General features: G+C 36.9%; 2 protein-coding genes across 3 annotated transcripts in view; both read right to left on the reverse strand.

Moving 5' to 3' along the window:
- The window catches only part of Ddx58 (DExD/H-box helicase 58), a 59,744-nt gene that overhangs the window by 7,062 nt on the left and 36,606 nt on the right, over positions 1–16,076 (reverse strand). For both annotated transcript variants that reach the window (XM_033759053.1, XM_033759052.1), the window contains exons 14-16: positions 11,097–11,187; positions 3,904–4,071; positions 2,556–2,707 (exon numbers count right to left, since the gene is read on the reverse strand). In XM_033759053.1, the coding sequence (XP_033614944.1) occupies positions 2,556–2,707; positions 3,904–4,071; positions 11,097–11,187 (411 nt within the window). The remainder of the gene's footprint in view (positions 1–2,555; positions 2,708–3,903; positions 4,072–11,096; positions 11,188–16,076) is intronic.
- Positions 6,736–8,681, reverse strand: LOC117284326 (zinc finger protein 627-like). The gene is made up of 2 exons (XM_033759065.1): positions 8,656–8,681; positions 6,736–7,564 (listed from the first exon to the last, which is right to left on the reverse strand). The coding sequence occupies exons 1-2, from the start codon at positions 8,679–8,681 to the stop codon at positions 7,114–7,116; spliced, it is 477 nt and encodes a 158-aa protein (XP_033614956.1). The 3' UTR covers positions 6,736–7,113.

The following is a 16,076-nucleotide window of genomic DNA, read 5'->3' on the forward strand; positions in this document are numbered from 1 at the left end:
GTTTTTTTTTTTTTTTTTTTTTTTTTTCTGTACTGGGGATCAAACTCAGACCCTGAGATTGCAAGGCAGGCAGCGGAACCACTGAGCTAAATCCCTGGACTGTGAGTCTCACCTTTGAAAGCAAGCTTTCCTTTTTAAACAGAACTGCTGGGATAGTGGTCATCTATTATAAGACAGGAATGTCACCAAGACTCCAGGCTCCCAGCTGCCACAGAATTACCAGCTATCAGTGACGCCTGGTGTACTCACTCTAGACTGCCTCTCGTTCTTTACCATCTCTGCCCATGTACTATCTTTGTATGTTAGGCAAACCCCAAATGTTACTCAAGAGCCTAATTCAACAGATATTGCTCCTCAGCCTACTCCTTAACCTAGTGTGTGCGCCACAAAAGAATGTCTCCATTTGGTTCAGCCTCCATCTTCCTTAACAGATTATCCTGTACTGCTTCTGTCTCATGAGTGTCTAAGCATCCTGTCATTCAATAGAAAAGATAAAAATTATGCTGTGGTTATACAAATTCAATATGGTTTCAAACCTTTCATTGGTAGCATCCCTATATTCTACAAAATGAAGATATTCCACAGTGAAAAGAAAACCCTATCAGTAAAATTAAGAGAAAAGCTAAAGATCACCCTGCAATTCTCACTAAAAATGTGGAAAATCTAAATATTAAAACAGAAACACTAAACAGCTGTAAAAGAGGTTAGGTAGAACTCTTGAAGACATTGGTGTAGGAAAAGATTTTATGAACAAAACCTCAGTTGCCCATGAACTAGCACAATCAAACAACAAGTGGGGTCTCTCCTTATTAAAAAGCTTCTTCACAGCAAGAGAAACAATAAATAATGCGAAGAGACAACTCACAATGTGGGAAAAAGTTTTCACCAGCTCTTCCTCAGACAAAGGTCTATTATCTAGAATGTATGAAGAACTTAAAAGAATCAGACCTCCCAAATTTAAAGACCCAGTCCACAAATGGGCATCTGAAATGAACAGACATTTCTCAAAGAAGTAGAAATAGCAAATAAACATGTGCAAACTGTTCAACATCACTGGTCATTCAAGAGATGCAAATGAAAACAAAACTGAGATTCCGCCTCACACTCTAGAAAGAATGGCTGCTATCATGAAGTCAACCAATGACAAAGTTTTAGCTATATTAATCTCAAAACTTTAAGAAGAAATGCTTTTAAAAATGAGTAAACACTGACATAAAATTTTAATTTTGTCCAGAAGTGTATAACTTTAGATTACTGCTTCTCAATACTTTTTCTAAATTAGGGATTTCACTTTTTAAAATCATAGACACTGTGGAGTTGGTCTCCTGAGTTTTAAGGTTCATCTTAATGCAGTTAGACTATGCCTCATACCTCTATCCAATAACAACTCTCATGTTTCAATACATATTTTATACTAGGTACTTTGCTAATTAATGAATATTTATCATTCTCTCAACTTCTCAGTGAATTTTAAAAAAATATTTTTATTGCCAGGCATGGTGGGACACACCTGTAATCCCAGCACTTAGGAGGCTGAGGCAGAAGGATTGCCTTGAGTTTGAGGCCAGCCTGGAGTACATAGCTCAAGGACAGCCTGAACTACATAGCAAGATCCTGTCTCAAAAACAAACATTATTTTCACAACTTTACAAAGGACATGATTTAAAAGACAGAGTAGCTGCCTGCAGTTACACTGTAAGTGGCAAAAATGGGAAATGAATTACTGATTCTAGTGTTAAAACCCTTCTCCAGCCCTGGAGAGGCTTCCAGAGATTCTGAGATGAAAATCCCTGCAAAAGGTTTGGGGAAAATGTGGGAAAGCATGTATGTATACATGTGTGGCTGTGTTTCTTGACTTTATCCAATCTGATTTCATGCTTCTGGGCACAGAAGAAATAACAATAAAATTAAGGTCACTATGGAGCAGGTATGCCACTCTGAGATACACATTATGGTCCATACCTACAAGTCAACATCCCAGAATCCGCCCTGTGACCTAGGAGCTTTTCTCTGGCAGTAGAGAGAGCTTTGAAGAAGAGATGAAGAGCTATGTCTTAACAGTACCAAGGTGTGGTCCTCAACATGAGCTATCAAATTAATAGCAAATATAGCTCTGTTTGCCCTTTAGATATAAAACAGAACTTCAGGTATTAGCACTAATAAAGTATATTTGAATCTCATTAACACTTAAAAAACTAATTTTAGCTAAAGTTGTATAGCTCAGTAGTACATTGCTTATCTAATGTGTGAAGCCCTGGGTTCAATCCCAAGCACCACAGACACACACACAGACACACACACACACACACAGACACACACACACACACACACACACAAAATCCTGGGTTCAATCCCCAGCACCACAGACACACACACACTCACACACAGAGTCAATAAATTTAAAATATTCACTATAGGACAAAACTTTAAACATAAACTTACTGTTCTAATATAACATTCTAAACAATATGCCAAAATACACCAAACATGCTCATGTTCCCTGTTTTTTCTTTATGATCAGATCCTAAAAGAGTAACACAGATGAAAAGACTTACTCTTTTTTGAAATGTTACTTCATCCCATGTCTGAAGACTTGAAATGGAGTCATTCATCATTTTTTCTTTGTGTAAGTTTATATTTTCTTTTTCAATTACATCAGCATTGCTACTCAGAAGATAACACTTACTACCTTTTGCTCTTCCTCTGCCTAGTAGGAAATAAATATTTTTTGGTTTTGACTTAAAATTCTGATACTATAGAAGAACAGGTAAAAGAAAGAGATATTCCTAAAATTCAAATACAGTCAATGAATCCTTCTTCCTAGGGAAGTCAAACTGTTAAAGAGTACATCAAAGGCAGGTATACATCTCATGGTAAACATTAAGACAAATGAGGAGCCCACCTTAGGCTAGCTTTCTTGATGCAATGTAATCAGACAGCCATATTGTCAAAAACACTGTTTTAATGCAATCCAACATGAACCCTCAGTATGACGACTCTGTGAACAATCTGCAATAAGTCATAAATAGATCCTCCCTCAAGAATCTTTTGGCAAATGGGAAAACATGTTCACAACATGGAGGGAATTAAGGTAAGGTGAGATAAAGGCACAGGGAGAAGCAAAATAAAGAGTAGCAGCAGGGCTGGGGATTTGGCTCAGCGGTTCGGTGGCCTGCCTCTTGACAAGCACAAGGACCCGAGTTCGATCCCTAGTACACCCCCCCGCCACAAAAAAAGAGTAGCAGCAAATGAGCAATTCTTTAAACTAGAAAAATGAAATCTGTTGGGTTAACTGGATAATGAACAGAGGGAAAGAATGGGAAACAGGTTGGAAAGGTAAGTGGGTACAATGGAATTTGAAAACTCTTTAACATCAAGTGACATAGGAAACAACTAGAGTTTCTATACTGATAATCTTCTCTGTAGTGTTCCAATTTCAGTATACGTGCTGCCAAAGTGAGTGCTAGATTTTCTATATTGAAAACTATATGCTGAGAGCTGCTTTTCAAGAAAAGTAATATGGCAGCTATTCTAATAGATAATGAAAAAAAGAAAGGAAAAGGAGGGGGAGGTTGGTTATGAGACTCTAATCCTTTAGTAAACAAGCACTCAGGAGCATCTCTTCTGGAAAAGAGGAAGCCACCAACCCCATAACTTTGAAACTTCTATACACTGACCAACAAAGCCTTAACCCAAGCTGGATACGAGTCAATCTGGGCAAGGAAGCAGTACCACTATGAAAAGAATCACAATAGGGTGTAAGTTAGTGGACAAAACTGTAACTCTCCAATCTTGACCTTTTTGGGCCACTGGTCACATATTCATGGCTCAGTAAGGATAAAGGACAGACAAACAAACCATACAAAATGGGGACCATGTTGTAATGGCATCAAAGCTTCTCACCTCTGGTTTGGATCATTTTGATGACATTGCCCACATACTCATACAAGATAACCAGATTGCACTGAGCAATGTCAATGCCTTCATCAGCAACTGAGGTGGCAATCAGAATATTATCTCCATTAGCTCGGAATGCATCCAATACATATTTCTGTGCTGGGAGGGTCATTCCTGTGTAAGAGGAAGAAGGTATTATACGACTCACCAAACAAAGAAACTTCCCCTTGAAAATCTGGCTACTAATTATGGATTGCTTATGACAAACTAGGTACTGTGATAACTGCTTTACAATCCTAATCTTCTAATAACCTTAGGATCCTTTCCTGTTCCTGTCTTACATAAAATATTTAGAGTGACCTTTAACAGCTGGAATCCGGCTGAGCTCAAATCTCATTTCTAGCACTTACTAGTAGTGTGGCGTCAGCCCTGTCATTCCAAAGCAAATATTGAAATATTAACCTTTTTTGCAAAAATATCAGCATCTCATAGTAGTTCCTTTAAATGTGAATAAGAGTTAACAACTGACAAAAACATGTGCACAGCTACTCAGTGGAACTTCACAAAGCCATGTTAGAGGTCAATGGGCCAAGTGTTATGCTTCTCCTTTATAAATAAGGGCCTTGGGTTCTGGAGGTGAGGTAAACTGACAAGCTAACAAGTGGAAGAAGTGGACCTTGAATTTTAGTCTAGGACCCAAATAGGACCCTGCCTTTTCTAAGAATCATTCCCTGCCACACTCTCAGGGGTAAAACCAAGGGTAGATAAGGTTATATTAAGTCTATCAAAGAATCAACCCTACCTCTATTCACAACCTGTTTCTGTTCCTAGGGATACAGCTAAATTATAAATCTCAGCCTTTCAGATGGACTTTGTGGACTAAATTCTTACTAATGATAGGTAGGCAGAAATAACACACGTCTCTTCCAAACCTCGCCCCATAATATTCTTACTCCTTATCAGTGGGCTAGACAAGGATACAGGAGAGGATCAGAAAACCCCTGGGATGACAGAGCTATAACAAGGAAGAAACTAGGAGTCCGTAAATCACTGGGGGTCATGGAGCAAAGGCCTATATTCACTTAACTACTTCTGGACTGTGATGTAAGCAACCAATAACTCATTGTGTTATGTCCTTGGGGTTTGTTGCAGCATCAGATTTACATAAAGTTTATTCCCCCAGTGAGAGCTACTGGGTAAAAATAAGCACTTGCACCACACTTAGTCAATCTCCCTCTTGGAATCTCAAATTGAAATTTGGAGACAGGTAGTAAATTTAGAAAGTATGGGAAATGCAAGAACAAAGAAGCAGAGAGAGCAACCTGTAAAGGCCAAAAAAGTGAAATAGTTGTGTAAGATTCCGACAATCTCAGTTGCAGCTGTCCAAAAAGCCCAAGTACACTTCCTGATCTTGGGTTCTACAGAAATCGACCATCCTAGCAGTTGGCTCCCCTACTTGTGCTAGCCTAAATGAGTTAATTGGAGGAAAGGACCTGTCTAAGATAGTCTTATACTGCCTTCTAATACCCTATGATCCTGGAAACTAAATTTAAAATCATTCAAATATAGTGTGATGTGGTAATCACCCAGTTCATGCAATCATGGCAACACCCAAAATGGTAGCTCAAAGAATATGCACACATAAAGTCAAAATTTTAAAGGGGCCAATAGGCCCATCTACATTTAAGTATTGGTTGAATCACCTTATGATCTCTGTTCTTCACAGAGAAGGCCTACCTTAGGCAAGCAGAAGAAGTTAATATTACCTTCCTTTACCTAGCTGGCAATGGGATCCCAGTTTTTAAAAAGACTCTTCTAAGTTTATGAATTAATTATAATTCAAGGTCATAAAAATTCAAATGCAGTCAGTTTTATATTTAGAAAGTTTCTTGTTAAAAAATAATAATATTAGCTTTAATATGAAAGAAAAATAGGCAAAAGTTATGTACATGATATATAATGTTGGGATATAAGCAGATATCTTGTCACAATATGAAAAACAACATGCTTATGTACAAGTTGTGTGAAAACAAATCAACTGTCAAAAACATGTTCACAAGTTCTGAAAATATTCATCTTAATATAAAATATAGCAAATTCAAAAATGTCTTTTGTTATACAGAATACAGAATACACACCAAAAACTTAAAACAAAAGTAGTGGCAGACTGGTGCAACCACCATGGAAATCAATATGGAGATACCTCAAAGAACTAAGATTAGAGGTTCCATTTGACCCAGCCATCCCTCTACTGTGTATCTTTCCAAAAGAATTAAAAGACCTAAAATGTACCAATAAACTCAAATGAGGAAAAAAAAAAAACAGTGGTAAATCCTAATTAACAATTTAGTGGCCTATACCTCTAAATTGTAAAGACTAAACAAAAACTACATAAATATTAACTCTACTTGAAAGTAAAAAAAAATACATTTTAATTCACCACGCTTAATTAAGACACGTGTATTAAGCTCAAAGAAACACAAATGTGTCAACTCAATATTTTTATATTAAACACTACAGATATCCATAATTCAGATATTTAAGAGATTTACTGAAAAACAAATAATGTGTGTACCTCAAGCTTTTTGTATTACTGCTACACAAGTAATTGTACTACTCTACCACATAAGATATTTTCACAGGATTTTCAAAATGGGCTTACATACATAGCTTCTCCCCAATGAGATTTTTCATGTATTTGACAATACATGTGTATACTGAAAGCGTTCCCACACTGCTTATATACATATGGTTTCTCCCCACTGTGTGTGTCTTGGCAAACACCACAAATGCTGAAAGCTTTCCCGCATTGCTTACATACATAAAATTAATGCTGAGTGTGAGTTCTTTCATGTATTTTATAATAACCTTGTATACTAAAAGCTTTCCCACATTGCTTACACACATAGGTCTTCTCCCCTGTGTGAATTCTTTTATGTTGTTTACAATGTTGATGCCTACTGAAAGCTTTTCCACATTGCTTACATACATAGGGTTTCTCCCCATTATGATTTCTTTCATGGATCTGAACATCATTAAGTGTGCTGGAGGCTTTCAAATTTTTCCTACATACATATAAAGGTTTCTCTAAGGTGGGTTGTTTCACTGAAATCAGAGATCTTTTCATTGAGATCAGAGTATGATTTCCCACACTGATCGTATTCATAGGGTTTCTCTACAGTCTTTGTCCTTGCATGCTTCTGAAAGGACTGGAAATCACAGATTCTTCCATGCACATCTGCACAGCTTCTCTTCCAATCCCAAGTACTCGTATGTCTTCAGTCCAGTGTGAGTTATAATGGGCTCATTTAGTGACAAATACCCAATCAGGGGATCTCTGCAAGCAAGGCTTTCACATGGTTTTAAACCAGCTTGTTTCACCTCCACTTTAGCATCTAGAGTCCAAAGGAGTATTTCTTCATATTGATTCCAAACTTTACTTTGATAGCATTTCTCTACCTCTTCATTTCTTAGATTTCTCCAGTGACTTTTGTACTCTTCTTCAATTTCCTGGTTATCCCAGGCTCTTCCTATAGCAGCCATGTTCCTGAAAGTTTCCCTCATCACATCTCTGAAGAGCTTCTTTTGGGATGGATTCAGCAAAACCCACTCCTCTGTGGTGAAGTTCACAGCCACATCCTCAAAGGTCACTGCCTCCACTGTGTGGCTTCAGGTTCTCCCAGGTCCTTCCCATGCAGCATGCAGCCAAAGGAAGTCACAAAGAACTTGGCCTAGCAAGCTGGGTGAGCTCTTAGCAATGTCATCTCCTAGAAATTTTAGAACATGTAATTCTGTTTGCCACTGTCCACAATCTTTGTTGTCCTATCCCAGCCTCAGTGTTTCACAGAGTACCTAGGTACTGAGCCTCCTTTAGTACTCCCAGCTCTCTTCCTCATGTATTAGTGATCAGTCTTCAGCAGGATTTTCTGCTCCTTCCCCAGTAATAGTATCAAATTATTTCTACTGTCCTCCAAATGAAGGTATTTCATTCTACCCCCAACCTCCAAGAAATAAAGAATGTTTACCTTTGTCATGGGATTGAGTGGGTTTACTATCCCTCTCTCAGAGGCAAAGGGATTTATTTGGCTTCTGCTTCTCCCCGCCAAAACAGCATCTGCGTTCTGGGAGACTATTTGTTGACCCTCTGTCAATGGCTTAAGGCTCTTTTGCTTGTGGCAGAGCAGCCCAGGAAACAGGTGGGGTTTGTGCCTGTCCACCTCAGCAGCAGCTGTCTGTGTATCTGTGATTTCTAGGGGGTTCTTTTCAGCCTATTTTACCCCCACTGTCTCTTGTGAATACCTTGGAAGCATCTCCCAATCTGTGGCTGCCCAGAGGCGCAGCTGCTCTAGACCCCGCTGCCTGGGGCCTCACAGCACCCAGTGATGTCCCTAAAACACATACTCAATGTGGGGCAGGAGGGGGCACGGCAGAGTCCTCGGCCTCAGAGACAGCAAGTGCCATGGTGTGGGGACGGGAGCTGGGGGGCCGTGCCCAGGACCAGCAAGACCCCTAGAAGGTTTCTTAAAAATCAATTCCTTCAGGGACAAGGGGAAAAAATGAGAAGCAAGACCTGTCATGTAAAGGTACAAGATCCCAATGATGAATGTAACTGTACTGTATACCTAAAGTGTACCAATAAACTCAATGAGGAAAAAAAATCAACTCCTGTATATTAGTAATTTTAATTTTGCATTTTCTTTAAAACTCTTTGTTGAAGATACAGATCCAGATTTCTTTTTGTTAAAAATGCATACATACCTTCCATTTCTTTTGAACCCATGCATTCTCATTAAAACCAAAACCAAACAAATGAACCAAATCATAAACACCATGCAAAAGGTCTTTATGTGACCAATAGCTAATATTTAGCAGGTTGAGCATTCGTCATGTGCCAAGCACTATTCTAAACCAGAAGCTAGCAAATGTTTTCTGTGAAGGCTTGTAGTAGATATTTTAGGCTTTGTGAATTACACTGTCATAACTACGCAACTCTCCCATTATAGCATGAAAGCTAACAGATGATATATAAATGAATAAGCATAACTGTTTTCCAACAAAACTTTTTATAGATATTTAAATTAGAATTTCATATACTATTCATATATCATGAAATACACTTTGCTTTTTTCAACCACTTAAAAATGGAAAAATTATTCTTAGTGAGTCATTCAAAAGCTTGTGGTAAGTTGTATTCACATTAACTCTATGAGCTAGATACAATTACTATTTTTCTATTTGCTAGATGAAGCAAATGAGGCACAGAGATTAGATAACCTGTTTCTTCACAAATAGGAAGCTAAAAGATGGCAACAGAAATAGAAATTTGGGGGCATTCAGATTTAGCAAACTAAATGTTTGCTTATTCATTTGTAGCTTTTTATAAAAGCTCACAATTTTTTTGTTTAACAAACGTAAGATTAGCATAATGTGAAAGGAAGAGGAACAGCCCAGAAAATAAATTTAGTCAAAATCATCTTGATGCATCTATTCATTGTCAAATGCTTATTCAGCAATTATAGATTATAGTTTGTCAGCTAAGAAAATGATGGTTAAAGACCCCACTATCCCAGCTCATCTTCTGTGAAAGGAGGACATGAGCAGGAAGCTGTGGCTCAGTGGGATGGAAATGGATGCTATAGGAATGCAGAGGAAAGGCATTTCTGTCAGTTTACAGAAGATGGGGAGGCACAATGCCTGGCCCAGATTAAGTTCCACGCACAAGCTGGATGGAAGGGTGAAGAAGACAACGTTTTGTGAGTGCCCATCTGTGGGTGAATAACAAAGCTTGAAAATCTGGTTGTACTCAACAGTGGAGTCAGAGTTCAGAGAACTGGGAATTCCAGCCACACTAAGATGGTACTGGACTTCACTCACTAAGCCACATTTTCAAAAACCTGAATCTACAGTTTATACTCATGAAGTTCAGAGACTATATGGGGGAAGTGCAAGTGTGACTGATGACTAGGGCTGGAAGGCAGGAAAGCAGCAGGGGTTGATAAGTATAAATAAAACTAAGTAAGAGCAGCACGGTGAGGACCTGTCATGGCAGGTCATAAATGCTTCATGAAATAATTTCTAAGGTGTGGGGAACTCAGCCGCGTGGAAGGCAGGATTGGGGCTGACGTGGGAGCCTCCCAAACCCCTAAGCGTAATTCAACCACCCTAGCCAGATTTCAGAATTGTTTGTTTAGACTTTAACTGTAAAGTCTATAATATACAGAAGAGCTGTACATCTATAATTTAATAAAGAATAACAATACAATGGAAACAGAATATTCCTAATTTCAGTTAATCTTACATTTGTTACTTGAGAATCTGAGAAGGGAGGAGCACTCAAATAGTATTGAAAAAAACTTTGACTTGCCTGCAAAACATATGAGAAGAGGTAGTTTACTACAAGGAAAGAGACTAGTGTGATCTACAGTGTTTGAGCAATGCGATGGCCTCTTTTTATATAGATATATTTTTTTTTTGGTGCCGGGGATTGAACTCGGGTCCTTGCGCTTGCAAGACAGGCCACCGAACCGCTAGAGCTAAATCCCTGGCCCAATGGCCTCTTTTTAAAACAAAATTTTGAAACAAAAAAAAATTGTTTTTGAAATAGGGTCTCACTAAATTTCCCAGGCTGGCCTTGAAATTGTGATCCCCCTGCCTCAGCCTCCTCAGTAGCTGAAATTACAGGCATGTTCCACCATACTTGACATGTGATGGCCTTCTGATGCATCAACTGCACTAGGCTGAGCTACAGTTTCCAGTTATTCCTCTAAATACTGCTTAAAGGGATTTTGATTTGTGATTAAAACCCCTAATCAGTTAAATCAAAAAAGTTTAAATTAAATAAAAAAGACAGGCCTAACCTATTCAGGTAAGCTTTTAAAAGAAGGCTTAGGCTTTTCTTAAGCTCAGAGATTTCAAACAGCTCACACTTGTGCTTTCCATTCTCTTACTGATCTTTCTTTCCTGACTTCTTGCCCTGCAGAGCTCAGACTGCTTTGTCAGCTGAATTGTATAAACCAATTCCTTGTACTCATGAATGTAAAGACATATATTAATACACATACCACCATATTTAGGTATAATATTTTACTGATTTTGCATCTCTGGGTTAAAATATGACTGACAGAAGCATTTAAAAAATCTGAATATACTACATATTTACATATATTACACTAAATCTAATTGACTATGTATATAAGTACCTGTTTTATTACTTGTTTTGCCACGTCCAGTTAATATGCCAGGTTTTAGAAATTTAAGTGCAGAACTTTCTTCAATCCATTTTTTTAAAGCCTAAAAATGAAAAGCAATTATCAGTTAGCCACTATTTGTAAATCCTTTATATTAATTCAATATATATATATATAATCAGTGTTAAAGTTAATAAACAGAGAAATTTAGGACTGATAAAGCTTGATGTTGTTTTTTGTTTGTTGTTTTTGTTTTTGGTACCAGGGATCAAACTCTGGACCTTGTGCCTGCGAAGCAGGTGGTAGAACCACTGAGATAAATTCCTGGCTGACAAACTTTGAACTCCAGGCAACGATTAACTCTATGATATACAACTTTGTGACCCATTATGATTTAATCTTCAAAATAGATTATAAACAAAAATGCAAAGTTCATAGTAGTGTGTACACAGAATTAATAAAACAATTCAACAAGACTTCAGGACACAAAATCAATACATACAAACCAACCGTATTTCTACATATTAGCAACAATTAAAATTGAAAAATTTGAAAGTACCATTCATAATAACTTCGGAAAAGTTACAATGTAGGTATAAGCCTAACAAAACATAGAATTTCTATGCTGAAAATGAAGAAATGTACAAAAGAGACCAAAGAAGATGTGGTAAGTAGCCTCTAAGGTAGCTCTCAATGATCTCCACTTCCTATATGCCAGTCACTGTGTAAGCCTCTCCCCTTGAGTGTGAACTGAACTTAGTTACTTGCTTTTATTACAGACACGATGGGACATCAATTCCAAGATGACATCATAAAATGTGTCTGGCTTCCATGGTACACAGTCTTTCTCTCAGTCTCTCCTGAATCACTCATTCTAAGGAAAGCTAGCTGCCATGTTGGGAGGCAGCCCTATGGAATAGCTCAAGAGTGAACTTCGAAGCACATCTCATGAGGCTACCAATAGCCATGTTAAAGGAGCTTGGAAGTTGATCTTCGCCCAAACAATCCCTGAGACGACTGCAGCCAACACTTTCATTGCAGCCTCATGAGAAACCTCAAACCAGAAAAGCCCAGTTTAGTTGTTTCCAGATTCCTGGATATTTTAACATAATAAATGTTTGTTCCTTCCTGGCACTAAGATTTAGGGTAATCTGTTACTCAGCAAGAGCTTAATAATACAGAAACCCTATAAAAATGAAGAGATGCACTACAGTAACAGACTAGAAAACTCAATATTATTAAGATGTCATTTCTCCCCAGATTAGTCTATAGGTTCAAGGCAATCCCAAATAAAACTTTAGCAGACTTTTTTCCAAAGATGTGGACAATGTGATTTTAAAATATAGGAAGGCAGGGTGGGGATTTAGCTCAGTGACACCACACCTGCCTCACAAGCATGAGTTTCATCCCGGGTACTGGAAAAAAATTAATTAATTAATTAATTAATTAAAATATAGGAAGGCAAAGGAATAAGGCAAAAACAATATAAGAAAAAAGTTGAAAACCTTACACTACCTTGTTTCAAGGCTTCTTGAAAAGAGAAGATAGCATAGTATTAGAATAAAGTACAATATTCTGATTTCCAATCTCTGTCTACTAACCACAAACTGTGTGACCATGGACCATGAACAATGGATGAATATTACTAAATTTTTCTCAAATAGTTTAAAAAAAAAGACTTATTGTAAGTCATATCAATCAGTACAGTATAGGATGGATAAAAGCACAGATATAAAGATCAAAGGAACACAGTGAAAAATACAGAAATAGATCCATGCAAGTACAGTCAACTGATTTTTTTTAAGTCACTGAAGAAATTCTATCAAGAAAGGATAGTCTTGTCAGCAAACAATGCTGTAAGAATTGGATGTCCATATTCAAAAAGAAAAAACAGCATCTCAACCTGTCATACTTGATTCAAAAATTAATTCAAAATATATTGTAGGGCTAAATATAAAATGTAAAATTATAAAATTTCTAGATTGTAACAGAAAAATCTTTGTGACCTTAGGTAAACAAAGAAATATAAAAACCACAGACAAAAATCCAGAAAAAATTTATAAACTACACTTTATCCAAACTTAAAACTTTCAATATGCAAAAAATACTGTTAAGATCATGAAAACAACCCATGGGCTGGAAGAAAATATTTGCAAATCACAGGACTCACAGAGGACTTTTTAACAATATAGAAAAAAATAATGTCCAAAAATTCAACAGTAAATGGTAACTTGGCTTTTAAATGAAAAAAAAATCTGAGCAGACATACCACCAAACAAAATATGGAGATGGCTAACATGCATATGAAAAATTTTCAACCATATTACTCATTAATGAAATACAAATCAAAATCCTAATTAAGATGCTATTTTTTGTGTCCATGGAATGGCTAAAGTTTTAAAATGCAAAGGAGAAGGAAGATAGCAGCACAGAATACAGCAGCATATCACAATCTTTCTAGGATTTGAACTCATACCTCCTGGAAAACAATGAAGATAAAAAGAAGAAAAGGTCTGGGAATTACGAAAGATCTGACAGGAAAACTAGAAATTATAGAGAAACTAGAGAATCTGAAGAAAATGCAAGGAAAGGAAGCAAGCGGACTGGAATACTAACCTGGCTCCTGGGGCGGGTGACTTGCCTCTGCAAACACAAGGTAAGTCTAGAGAGGGTCAGCAGCCCCGGAGAGAAACAACAGACCAGGGCAGCAGCACTGGCCTCAACGAAAAGCACACTCATTGTAAATAGAAAAAAAAGCATGGGGTTTAACTCTGAAAGTGATTTCTTCCACATGGCAGAATAGAGCGGAGAAGAAATCCATTGCTGCACCCACCATATCTGAGTGTGATTAACCAGTAGTCATTTGAGAAAGGGGGAAAAAAAACCACACACACAAACACAACGATGAATGCTTTAACGCACTAACACAAGTACTACATGCTGTCCAGATGGAACCAGCACTAGGACTGAAATGTCACCACTTTGGGTCCGCTATGCAACAACACTATGTGTGACTCACTCTTGGTCCATACAGGTTTTTTTCAAGTTAGATTTTCAGTTTCACCCTCAGGCAAAGTTACAGATACTGAGCATGTTTATAGAAATCCTAGCACAAGACTTTGCAAGTAGTGAGAAAAAATACAACATCCGGGTAGATGACACATATAGGACACCAAATAGCCATGATCAGAAAAGAATATCTCTACATCATAGTCAGACTCCCCGAAGTCCAACACAACAACAGAATCTTTCTGTTACAGAAAAGCAATGAATCACTTACAAACATAAAACCATTAGAATTACAGCAGACTTCTCAAAACAAACCTTAAAATCCAGGAGATCTTGCTGGAATGAAGGGTCTCAAGCCCTAAAAGTAAAGCTTCTAACCTAGATCACTGTATCCTGTAAAACAGTATCAAAATTGATGGAAAGATAAGGTATTTCCATGACAAAGAGAACCTCAAGAAATTTATGATCAGCAAATCAGCTCTATAAAAATTTCTCAAAGATATCCCAGAAAGACAAAATAAAGCCAATAATGCCCAAAAGTCTAGTAGAATGAATATATCAGGTAGGGTAAGCAGTTAAGCAGAAGGGGAGAAAAAAGGACCAACAGGAAAATAATGCAAGTACAGGAGTAAGTAATACCTTTCAATGTGAATGGTCTCAATTTCCTAATGAAAAGACACAATGACAGATTCAATTAAAAAACAAAAACTAACACTATGCTACATAGAAGAAAAACATTTAATTAAAAAAGAAAAACATATATTAAAAAGCAAAGGACGGAAAATAGTATGTCATGCAATGATAGCCTGAAAAAAATTAGGAGTAATCCTATTTACAGACAAAGTGGACTTTAAGGCAAAACTAATCAGAAGAGGTAAAGAAGGTTATTCATTGCATATTGGTTAAGGAAACAATTTAATGGGAAGTGAAAATAGTTATAAACATATGTGCCCCAAATATCAGCACCCCATCTTCAAACAACACTACTGGACATAAATGAGCAGATACACATAAAAAAAATACAACCATAGCTGCAGACCTCAATACACACAGTCACAAATAGACAGATCAATTAAACAAACCCCAAAAAAGCAAATAAGTATCAGAGTTGAACCAAACTTTCCAGCTTAATAGATACCTACAGTGTTTCACTCAACAAAAGCAGAATATACATTCTTCTCAGCAGCATAGGTGACTTTCTCCAAAATAGACTATATATTGGCCCACACAGCAAGTGTAAATAAATTAAAAATAATCAAAATTATCCTGTAAATATTATCAGATCATAGTGCCACAAAACTATAAATCAATGGCAAAAGAAACCAAGGAAATTATGCAAATGCATGGAGATTAAACAATATACTCTTGAACAACAAATGGGTTACAAAAGAAATGACTAGTTCCTAGATCAAATGATACTCCAAGCATAACATACTTATGGGACACAGTGAAAGAAGTCCTAAGAGGGAAGTTTATAGCTGTGAATGCCCACATCAGAAAAATAATATGAGTTCAAATAGCCTAATGATTCACTTCGAGGTCCTAGAAAAACAACAACAATCTAAATGCAAAACTAGTACAAAGAAGGAAAATATGAAGATCAGAGCAGAAATTAATGAAATTGAGAATTTAAAAAAAGAATCAATCAAAGAGCTGGTTCATCAAAAGACTAAACAAAATAAGACAAATCTCTATTCAACCTTATCAAAAGAAAGAAGGAAAAGACCCATACTAGTGCAATTAGAAATGAAAAAGTCAAAATCACTAAAGACACTCCCATTCCATAAGATTATTAGTAACTACTTTAAAAATCTATACTACAATAAGCTAGAAAATCTAGAAAAAATGGATATATTTCTAGATACATATGAATTACCAAAACTGAACCAATAAGGTACAAAAACCCTGAATTACTCAGCAATAGGCAATGAAACAGAAGCAGTAATAAAAAAAAAAAAGTGTCAACTAAGAAACCCAGGCCTG

Source organism: Fukomys damarensis, unplaced genomic scaffold (assembly GCF_012274545.1).
Source record: "Fukomys damarensis isolate Sample0158 unplaced genomic scaffold, DMR_v1.0_HiC HiC_scaffold_36, whole genome shotgun sequence".
Classification (NCBI taxonomy): Eukaryota; Metazoa; Chordata; class Mammalia; order Rodentia; family Bathyergidae; genus Fukomys; species Fukomys damarensis.